We start from the raw sequence: 11,186 nt of genomic DNA on the forward strand, positions 1-11,186 counted from the left end.
TGCTTGGTTGGGGTCTTTCCACTTGGGTAAAGGTCGAGGTCAAAAGCCACCTAGCAGAGGAACAGGAGGGGTATCCTACAGGTTGGGAGGAGGACAGACCAGGATCAAGGCAGGTTCAGAGGCCAGCAGGAGAGTTGTGGCCTCCAAGTGAACAGGTGACAGGGTCTGAAAACTGGGGGCAGGGCAGGCGGGCCTGGCTACCCCTGAGCAGCTCTCTCTGTTCCCAACAGGTGGGGCTCCCAGAGGACACGGTGAAGCGCTGTGTGCAGCAGCTGGGGCTGGCGCTAGACTTCATGCACAGCAGGCAGCTGGTGCACCGCGACATCAAGCCCGAGAATGTGCTGCTGTTTGACCGTGAGTGCCGCCGTGTGAAGCTGGCTGACTTCGGCATGACGCGGCGCGTGGGCTGCCGTGTGAAGAGAGTGAGCGGCACTATACCCTACACAGCGCCCGAGGTGTGCCAGGCTGGCCGCGCTGATGGCTTCGCGGTGGACACGGGCGTGGACGTGTGGGCCTTCGGCGTGCTCATCTTCTGTGTGCTCACTGGCAACTTCCCGTGGGAGGCTGCATCGGGTGCAGATGCCTTCTTTGAGGAGTTCGTGCGCTGGCAGCGGGGTCGCCTGCCAGGGCTGCCATCGCAGTGGCGCCGCTTTACCGAGCCTGCGCTGCGTATGTTCCAGCGGCTTCTGGCGCTAGAGCCTGAGCGGCGTGGGCCCGCCAAGGAGGTCTTTCGGTTCCTCAAGCACGAGCTCACATCCGAGCTGCGTAGGCGGCCTTCACACCGCGCACGCAAGCCGCCTGGGGACCGCCTGCCGGGGTCCCTGCGCCTTGAGGCTCCCGGGCCACTCAAGCGCACTGTGCTCACCGAGAGTGGCAGTGGCTCGCGGCCTTCCCCACCCAGTGTAGGGCCTGTGGTACCTGTGCCAGTGCCAGTTCCAGTACCCGTGCCTGAGGCTGGTCTGGCTCCGCCTGCACCCCCGGGCAGGACCGACGGCCGCGCGGACAAGAGTAAAGGGCAGGTGGTACTGGCCACGGCCATTGAGATCTGCGTCTGAGCCGCTGCAGCGCAGCTGCTGCGGGGAAGCCGCGCGCTCTAACCCATACTGGGGACAAGGAGCAGCCGCTGCGCGGCCGTGGGAAGGAGTAGCGTAGACTAGGAGGCCCAGACACCGGGTCGGTGGTGGGCTGGTGACATAGCTAGTAAATGACCATGCATATGGCCGGCCTCAGCCTAGAGGAGCCGAGGCCCCTGACAAAGGCTGGGAGCTTGTGGGCCAGACTCTGAGATCTGGAACCTGAACACTCCTGGCGCTTCATACCCCTTGGCAGATAACCCTACAGTATTCCATCCAAACCTGGGCACAGAAAGGGGGCTTTGGTGTCGGGCAGATATGGGCATGAGACCCTTAGAAACTGGCCAAGGATAGGCACTGGGTTGATAACAGTGGTCTCCAGGAGGTCAGAGGAAGAGGCCAAGCCCTTTAAATGTAGCAAAAGTTGTGTGCAAGACCAGACCTGAATGTCTAGGGATACCCTCACTTCCTCCTGCTGATGGGGACTTTGAACCCAGGAGGGAGTTATTACTGCAGCCATGAGGCTTTGGGGAACAGAGCTCCAGTGCGTGCCCCTCCTGGGAGTAGAGGAGCAGATGGCAGGGGAACAGGAGGCTAGGCACTCCTGTGTCCCCAGGGAAAGGGAGTCCATGTACAGCCCAGCTGCTCCCTCCAGAGCGTTCCACAAGCAGGGAAGCAGTTGTGACAGCTACTCCTGGGTTTCTGTTGATGACACATGTCAGCCTGGGTTCTAGGCCTGTACCCTTTCAGGAGCAGAGCACGTCACTGAAGTGACAAGGGAGTGTGATGTGTGTCTGGTGACTTGAGTGTCCAGACACCTCACCAGGCGGCTGCCAAGAGCCAGGCCTCTGTTTTACCACACTCCTCAGGGAATCCCAGGAGGTACCTGCTGTTGGCTCAGGTTCTTAGGCAGCAAACCAGGAATCCACCCTGCCCCAGCTCTCCTTTGGGACCCTACACAAGAGGCTTGAGGAACCCTTGCAATAACCTCAACACAGGGAGGCTTTGCCTCCTGCCTGGCACCACCCAGCTGGCCAGCCTGGGTTGCCTCTCCTAGGGTCCCTCCAAAAAGTTCCGGGTCATTCAAGGAGGTTCCATCTTGGGGCTGGCTGGCTAGCTAGCTACAAGGGGCACCAACCACCCCTCAGCCTGGAGCCCCCACCTCTACACACCCCCTTACTCCCACCACAAAGGGCTATAGGTCTCCCTGCCCTGCCTGAGTCCAGTTTACAAACTGTGGTTGCTCCAGGGCCTGGTCCTACTCTCCTGGGGTGCCACCACTTCCCTAGTGGACACAGGGCCACCCACATATGCCAGGTAAGTAGCAGACCCCTCCTCCTGCCAGGACCGAGTCTCAGAAGGCCCCCATCACTGCCCTGGCCCACCGGGGCCACTAGGCCCTCCTTCCCAGCCGCTACTTCTCTTGCCTTAGGCCTCTCCACCCTGATCTGCAATAACAAGGAAGCGAGATTCCACAGTAGACATCCCGCATCCCATAAGCGCCCTCTCTGTTGAGATCCTGTGTGGGAGGCCTCTCCCTTGTAGTGTCTAGGATGGTAGTCCTCAGAAGAGACTTTAGGTACGTAGCCCAGCCTGTGTTTAGAGGCAGCAACCAGCCTGACCTGGAACAGGACTCAGACTGAGTCAGCCTCTGCTCTTGCCACCACTGGTACTGTCTGTCGGTTGGGTTGGGACCCTTTGCCCCTTAGGAGAGGTGTTGGTTACAGATGTTTACCTCAGTTTGTCACTGTTGAAGAAACAAATAATAATAGCAAAAAATTAGTAACACAGTAGACATGGAGGCTTAGAAGACAAACCGCAGAGGAACCTCCCCCTTTGCAATTTTTCTGTGAAGTACAGTTTGTTCACGTACGCACACATATGTGTGCATCTCTGTCTCACCCCAGGGCGGGCCAAATCATCTATTGACACCTGTCCCAGCCTGTGTCTCCCTCACACTGCCCCCTGTCCTTTGGTGCTTCCCAGGGGCCCCTTTGAGCTGGCTTGTGGGGTGTAGGGGAGCTCCCTGGATGGGAAGTGAGGCCTCGGGTTAGCTAGAGGTCTCCCACCAGGTTCTGTGAGTGGAGAGTCCTATGGCTGTGTGACGTTCCCTGAGCCCACAGGACAGTCCTGGTGGCTGGCAACAGTGTCCAGTTCTGGGGAAGAGCCTGGGTTGTTCTCAAGCTGTAGAGCCTCACATCCCTGTCTCGCCTCTCCCACCCCGTGTGTTTGTAAATACTCTGGCTTCCTTTGGCCCTGAGGAGGTTTTTAAATGTGTTATTTACTTCTCTAACTATGACAATTGCTATAAAATAAAAATTTAGAAAAATGGTTGTTTGAGCTGCAGGGTGGAAGGGGTACCCAGATCTTCGTTTACAGCTCCCTCTGAGGTAGCACCTGCAGTGTCCAGGCCTATTCGGCCTCAGGTGGACCCAGGCTGGGGGTGGGGGATGCTTCCTGGACTTTCTGCAAGGGGGTCAGAGAGAATTGTTCTGGCTTGGAATCCAGCATCAGCTTAGACTTGTGCAGCCTGGACCAAAACGGAAAGCTCTTGGCCAGTACCTTGGCAGTAGTTGGTGAGTGCCTTTGGTATACATGTCAGCAACCACGAAAGTGTGCAGCAGTGACAGTCTAGTGATGGGCGCCTGTGTGGCTTTGCTGCTCGTGGGTTCCTCTTCCCACCTTTTGTCCCCCTGGTTTCACCCCATCACTAGATAAAGGATAAAGGGGAGGGCGGAGAGAGATCCCTGAATCTAATTTTTGTTTCTTTGACCATGACTACTGACAAATTGCAACCAACCCTCCCTGAACGGTCACCAAACACCCTGCCTCTCAGGGCCCTAGCGTTTATGTACCCTCAGAAAAGTTCCCAGAATTCCAAACATCACACAATCGCAGAATCTATCTGCAGCTGGCAAAATCATGCCCCAGCTAAAGCACAAAGAAATCATACTTGGCTGCTGTGGACAGTCTGAAGTCGCCACATATCCCACACCTGGAATTAAAATGAAAACACATTTCTCTGTTCCTAAAAGAAATCAAAATTCCAAAATTGTCACTACAAGCATGCCATTCCCAGAAGGTCAGGGCTTAGAAAGGCACAGGACTGAACTCACCAGGTTTTGAGAAGCCAGAGAATTCTAAGTTAACTGGGCTAGGGCACAGTGGGGTACTAGGAGTGGTCTTAGGCCCAAGTAAGAGTTGATGCTGGGGTGGCTGTAGGGAAGTATACCAAAATACTCACTAGTTACCCGCTGTGCCAGCAGAACGTTGTGCCTGCTCTGCCTTCAAACCCTGTCCTATCGAGAACTGACCCCTAGCACAGCCAGCATGCCCACTTTTGGATACAGCACACCTCCCTTTCAGCAGTTTCCCTTTTGGCCCCTGAGTAACCGGAGTCCCCTCTGGTTCTAGCAGCCTGAGCCATTCTTTTCTTCTAAAAGATCTGTCACTTTGTTTAAAACTTAAATAGCTCCCCATGACACCCCAAGTCAAAGCTGATGTCCTTCGAGTGCCCGCTCACACCCTGCCTGGGCTGGCTGTACTGTCCAGCCATATTCCTCTACCTCTCCTGGTACCACTGGCTGCTGGAGCCTTCTCACTCTTCCACAGACACTGAACATGCTTGCACCCTTCCCTCTGGTCTCTCTACACCTTGCAGGACTCCTTCCTCCCCTTCCTTCTTCGGACCCCTGCTCCCTTCCAAAGAAAAATCTCCATGAATCGGAAGGAAGGATGGTGATTTCTTGGAACTGTCACCCTTCACAGTGCCATGTGTTGTCACCCCTGTCTTCTGGCTAGACCCTAAGCTCTCCAAGAGCAGAGACAGAAGAGAGGCAAGGCCCTGCTTCTCACTGACCCTTCCATGCCTGACAGAGGACACAGGAATCTGTCACAAGTTGTCATTCATGAATGAACATCCAAGACTATTTTAGGGGCTGAGAGTCTACAAATAAACAAGCCAGAAAATCTTTAGTTCATCCTCGGAAGCTCAGTGTCTAAAACAAGATATTTAATAGGTTACATAATTATCTATGAAATGGAAGAGGGGACAGAAAAAGAGAAAATTCTACTCAGCAAATCAGAGTGAGAACTCTTATCCAAGATGAAATAATGCAGTCACTCCAGAGTGCCTGTCACTTCTCTGAAATGACTGGAGGCTGGAGGGAAAGTGGACACAGCTTGGTGTTCAGAACTTCCTAGGTTATCAGAGGGGAGCAACCTCAATATTCCTACTGTTGTGGAATCTAGCCCTCACCTGTAGCCTTGAGGTAAAACCATTGTCTGCCATGCCAATGGTTTAACCATAAGGAACCCAGCCTCACGTGCTGCAGGAGGACCAGGCTGTCCCTGCAGCCTCTGAGATGTTCAGTCTGGGGTCTTAGTGTCCTTTCCTGACCAGAGTCTTCATTCTGGACTAATTCAGTATAAAGAGTTAAAATTGGGCTAGTGAGATGGTACACATGGTAAGAGTACCTTACTCCCAAGCCCGAGTTGGGTCCCTGTAACCTGCAAGGTAGGAGAGAACTGAGTCCTGTGCCGCCCACACGTGCCCCGCCCTGATAAATAAATAAATATGATTTTTTAAAAGTTACAGTTCACATTGAATTTTAGAAGGAAGTTCCCTTTCTGTGAAGGATGCTTCTTAAGTCCTATGTAGAATTCTCCAACTCCTTGCCAGTCTGGTAAGTCCAGCAAGACAAAGAATATTGGAAGGAGCAATTTCAAAAGGAAACTTGAAGGCTCTGTATGCCATCTAGTGGTGGTTCCTGGTATTCAGACACAGAAGATGCCATCCCAGTGGTTCTCAACCTTACTAATACAGTTCCTCATGTTGACATAACCCTGTAACCATTATTTTCATTGCACTTCATAATAGTAGTTTTGTTACTGTTATGAATTGTAATGTAAGTATGCTTTTTACATGGTCTTATATAACCCCTGTGAAAAGGGCATTTGACTCCCATAAAGGGGTCGTGGCCCACAGGTTGAGAACTTCTGCCCTATCCTAAAGGTGGACATAATGAAATAGCATCAGAAGTCACACAGGCTTGGAGAGATGGCGGCTGTCAAGGGTCTTCTTCCAGAGGCTCCGAGCTTGGTTTTGTACACCACAGCAGCTCACAACTCCAGCTACAGGGTGTCTTCTGTACCTCCTTGAGTACCTGAAAATGCAAACATAGTACATAAATAAAAACAGATTTTTTTAAAAAGTGTGTAGAAGCAGAAGGGCAACAAAATGGAAAGGGACAGGCAGCGTACAGGCCTTCTAGCTGTATGGGCTCCTTTGCAGGGGAGGGAAACGAGAAAGCTTACCTGCAGGGGTAAGAAGGGAGCTAGAGTGAAGTAAGTTTATCATATTTAAGGGGGGGATGAGTGAGGGTACGCACTTCAGGTGGAAGCCCTGTTGAAAGCTCCTCTTAGGCACATGATTCTGTGGACACCCTCCCTCCCTCCCCTCCCTCCCTCCCTCCCTCCCTCCCTCCCTTCCTCCCTCCCTCCCTCCCTCCCTCCTTGTTTCTCCTCCTCTGCCTCCTCGATGAGATTTTACCTCCTGTCCTTAGCAGGTCAGGGACTCTGTGTGGAAGAGGCTGGCTCCAAACATCCAGGAGGTCCTTCCACCTTGGCCTTCGTGTACTCTGTGATTCAGGAGCAAACCAACAAGCCTGGCTTGGCGCTGGGTCAATTAGTTTGTCCAAAGCATGCAATTTACAACACACTTTTTTAGATTAAGCAAGATCTAAAATTAAGTGGGGCTGTAGAGGGCACTTGCTGCTCTTCCAAAAGACCCACATGGTGACTCACAACCACCTGTAACTCCGATTTCAGGGACTCCAGCTTTCTCTACTCGCCTCCAAGAGCAGCAAGCAAGCATATGGTGCATGCACATATATGCATGCATGCATGCATACACACATGCATACATCTGTATAGCAAGCAAGCAAAAAATCCAGACATTCTAAAAAATAAATATTTTTCGAAATTTAAAATTAAGTGTAAAAATATTTTTTTCTTAAAGAATTTTCCTTTGCAAATGAAATCGTAAGGTAGTTTATAAGGTTGTTTGTTTAGCTGTAGGGGTTAGAGGGCTGTTGGCTTAACTCACAGGCCATGAACATTCTTGCTCACATTATCTATAGGAATGGAGACTGTGTAAGCTTAACCAGTTAATCAATTAATACAATTAATCAGTTGTATTGGAGTTTCTGATTCCCACCCACATCTGGGGTGTGGGACTTCTTCCCTGTCCAGTGTCCCTTTAGTCTTTACTATCTTTCGATCGGCCTCAAGGTCGTCCCAGTGAAAAGAATTCACAGTCTTACCAACGTGTCCAGTCTCTGGTTCTCCCGCACCTCGAATCCAGTAGGTTTTGGTGACACAGCCAGTCTTCTGGTGGGACAGGCCAGCAGTGTGAAAGAGGTTTATGTCTCAGAGAGCCAGAGTTGAGAGTTGTGCATCATTTTGAGACAGGACCGATTGGTCAAGACAGATATTCCCAGAGAACTGAGAACAAAGAAGAATGTCACGAGCCAGGGAGCTAGGAGTCAGTCACTGGAGGTAGCCGTGGTCGTGCTGGAATGCTTCCAAGCCCAGCGTCGGCCAGTGGGCTAGACTCTGAGCTGGCTGGCTGCTGTGAGGTTCACTGCCCCAGTGACAAGGACATGCAAAGCTCTGCAGGCTTCTTGGCATGTGCTGCCTTGGCCTGCTAGCAGGGCATGTGATGCTGAGCAGGTCCTGACGTATGAAGAGCGCTCTGCATGTCCAGATCTATGTGTACCCCTTTGCCCGCCTTACTTCCTTTCCTGGGGAACCTAACTCAGGAGGGTGGGAGAATCTGCCCAGCACCCCCCCCCCATACTAAGCTAAGCGTGACCACAGAGGCTCATGGCATACAAAGGGAAGCTGACTATCCTAATTCGCTTTCCTGCTGCTGTGATAAGCTATGATCAAAAGCAGGTCAGGGTGCAGGGAGGGGTTTGCTTCAGCTTACACCTCAGGGTAACAGTCTGTCCTTGAGAGAACTCAGGGCAGGAACTCGAGGCAGGAAATGACAGCAGAAACCCAGGAGGAAGACCGCTGACGGGCTCCATCTCGGACTAGCTCTTGCCAGCCCTCTGTCAGCTTTCTCGTACAGCCCAGACCCACCTGCTAGGCGTGGTGCCACCCCCTGTAGGTGTGACCATCAGTTGAGATGAGGCTCATCGCCATGGCCGCAGGCTGATCTGATAAAAGCAGTTGTTCAGCCCTTCCCTCTCCCAGGTAACACTAGGTTGCTGAAATGGCATGGACCACTCCTCCTGTCTCCTCTCCCTCTTTATAGCATCCTTCTCGGCCCTTTTACCTTTCTTCTATTTCACCTTTTGCTCTCCCCCATCTGCGGCTCCCACAACCTTGCTGAGGGAATGAACACATTGCTCTTTCTCTTTCTCTGTTCCAGCCACCTTTATTTCATTCATTTATACACCGACCCTAAAGGACTGTGCGGGTGTTGCTTGCGTATGCTTGTGTGTACATATGGTGGCAAGATCAGCCCCTCAGCGGTCTGCCTTTCTCACGAGTCACCTTATTGCCTTGAGGCAGGGTCTCTCACTGTACCAGGTCATCAGGTTTGGCTAGACTGGCTGGGCAGCGAGCTCTCACGCTCTGCCTGCCTGTGATCCTAGTGCTAGGGTTGCAGGCACTAGCCATGCCTCTGTTTATGTGGGTGCGGAGGGTCTGCAGAGCAACCCCTCACTCACCCAGCTAGATTCCCAGCCCCCATTTTCAAAATTAGAATTTCTTTGACAGTTTTGTACATGGGCGCAATGCATTCTGGTCACACACATGCTCCATGATCTCTTTTTATTGTCATTTTGTGTAGCTTTTGCTTTATGACCTACTGGGTTTAACCAAGGACAGTCCCATGGGCATGGGTGTGGAGCTGCCCCTTGGAACAGTAACTCACCAGAGGGTAGATTACTGAAGACATTGACTTCCTGTCCCCATTAGCTTACCTGGGTGGGACAGAGTCCCACGAGCCTTTCTCCATCTGTGACTGTTTGCAGGTTGTCCTTGTGCAGGTCCTACGCAGACAGCCACAGATGTTCATGGCCTCCCTCCCTCCTGTCTAGCTCTTATATTCCTTCTGCACCCTCTTCTGTGATGTCTCCTGATCCCTGGAGCTGGTGATGCAGGTGTGCCGTGTAAAGTGGAACAGTGATGTGGGTGTGGCATTTAAGGTGGAACACTCAACAGTCACTTGCTCTCAGCACTTTAAAATAACCAGCCACAGATTTCTGAATTAAACACTGTTGGCTACAAAGAGAAGCTTCTTTGATCATGGCTCATGGTAGCACTAGTCCATGGGTATAGATATAAATATTTAGGAAGCAGCTTGGCAGCATACCCACTTAGCAAAACTAAGTAGACTCAGCCTTAGTGCCATGACCTCTCTGCTCATGGGCCCTTGACCATGTCTTCAGTACTAGGAATGAACACCCTCCTGTGGACCAGGATTCAGATCCAATCAAAAATCAGTTGGTGACCCCCTTAACAATCATGTCACTACGGCACCAGTGAGTCCTATTGCTTGACAAGTGGGCACTGTAGCATGAAAAGTTCCAAGTTAGAACTGCGTTTTCTCCCCCAGCTGCCTTCATAGCACTTTCCAGTACTGTGACGGGTAGCCAGCCATCCGGGATACTGTGATCGGTAGCCAGCCATCCGGGCAGAGGCTTCTGCTCCAGCTCCAGCATATTCTCCAACCAGCATGTGCCGTGCCTCCTGCAGGATACATCTTTTTATCAGACAGTTCTGGTGAGCAATGAAGAGGAATGACCATCAGTGGCTCCGTGGGAGCTCTGGAGCCTTCATGGCTGGCAACTCCCACACCTGCTGCAAGAGTTGTTGTTTAGTAACCCATGATCTCTGGGGTTGGTAGTATCCTCACATGTACAGTGCTTCTGTTCAAAGTCGTTTTAAAAAGCTGTGTTTTAAGATTATCGCATAAGGCAGTGGGTTTCCATGTGCCTTTTTTTTTTTAATGGTTTTTCAAGACAGGGCTTCTCTGTATAGCCCTGGCTGTCCTGGAACTCACTCTGTAGACCAGGCTGGCCTCGAACTCAGAAATCTGCCTGCCTCTGCTTCCCAAGTGCTGGGATTAAAGGCGAGTACCACCACTGCCAGGCCATGTGCCTTCTTTACAGTCTTGGCTTCTGTTTAACCCTCCCTGACCCTGTGTTCTTCCGCCTCCATGACCTCTTAAGCTCCAGCACTCAGTAGTGTCCTCTGTTTTCATAGCACATGTGTTCTATAATGTTCCCCGGTAAGGCCGCCTCTGCCCCTGCCAGGGCCCCTTTCTCCCTTTCCAGTCTTCACATTCTAAGTTAAACCAGCAAATCTAAATGGAAGCTGTGATGATGCACATGACAGGGAACATGTGGCTCTCGGCTTTGGGGGCCTGTGTTGCTGTGTTCTCTGTTGCTGGAATAAAACCACGATCATCGGCAACTTGCAGGGGAACAGGTTTATTTGGCTGACGGGTCAGACTTCATCATCGAGGGAAGCCAGGCCAGGAGTTCAAGTAGGACCTGGAGTAGGAGCTGATGCAGAGGCCATGGAGATGCTGCTTACTAGCTTGCTCCTCGTGACTTGCTCTGCCTGCTTTCTTACAGAACCCAGGACCACCAGCCCAGTTCCTGCCTTGAGTTCTTGTCCTGACTTACTTCAGTGATGGAGTATGACCAGAGAGGGATGAAAGAAACCCTTTCCTCCTCAAGATGTTTTGATCACAGTCTTTATCACAGAAATACATCTATTCCCCAGAATGTCCTCTTTCACTAGGGAAATAAAGACCAAGTACTCGTGTGTGTGTGTGTGTGTGTGTGTGTGTGTGTGTGTGTGTCTGTGTCTGTGTCTGTGTCTGTGTCTGTGTCTGTGTGTCTGTCTGTCTGTCTGTGTGTGTGTGTGTCTGTCTGTCTGTCTGTCTGTGTGTCTCTCCCTGTCTCTCTCTTTGTGTATCTGTGTGTCTGTCTGTCTGTCTCTGTGTGTCTGTGTCTCTCTGTGTGTGTCTGTGTGTCTGTCTGTCTGTGTGTCTGTCTGTCTGTTGTCTGTCTCTCTCTGTGTGTCTGTGTG

The 11,186-nt window shown here is 51.7% G+C and overlaps 1 protein-coding gene across 2 annotated transcripts in view; it reads left to right on the forward strand.

Moving 5' to 3' along the window:
- Positions 1-3,404, forward strand: part of Sbk1 (SH3 domain binding kinase 1) — a 45,718-nt gene extending 42,314 nt beyond the window's left edge. For both annotated transcript variants that reach the window (XM_029537506.1, XM_021201451.2), the window contains exon 4: positions 231-3,404. In XM_029537506.1, the coding sequence (XP_029393366.1) occupies positions 231-1,055 (825 nt within the window). In that variant the 3' untranslated portion in view covers positions 1,056-3,404. The remainder of the gene's footprint in view (positions 1-230) is intronic.
- The last annotated feature ends 7,782 nt before the right edge of the window (positions 3,405-11,186 follow it).

The sequence above is a fragment of the Mus pahari genome, chromosome 1 (genome assembly GCF_900095145.1).
Source record: "Mus pahari chromosome 1, PAHARI_EIJ_v1.1, whole genome shotgun sequence".
In the NCBI taxonomy this organism is placed as follows: Eukaryota; Metazoa; Chordata; class Mammalia; order Rodentia; family Muridae; genus Mus; species Mus pahari.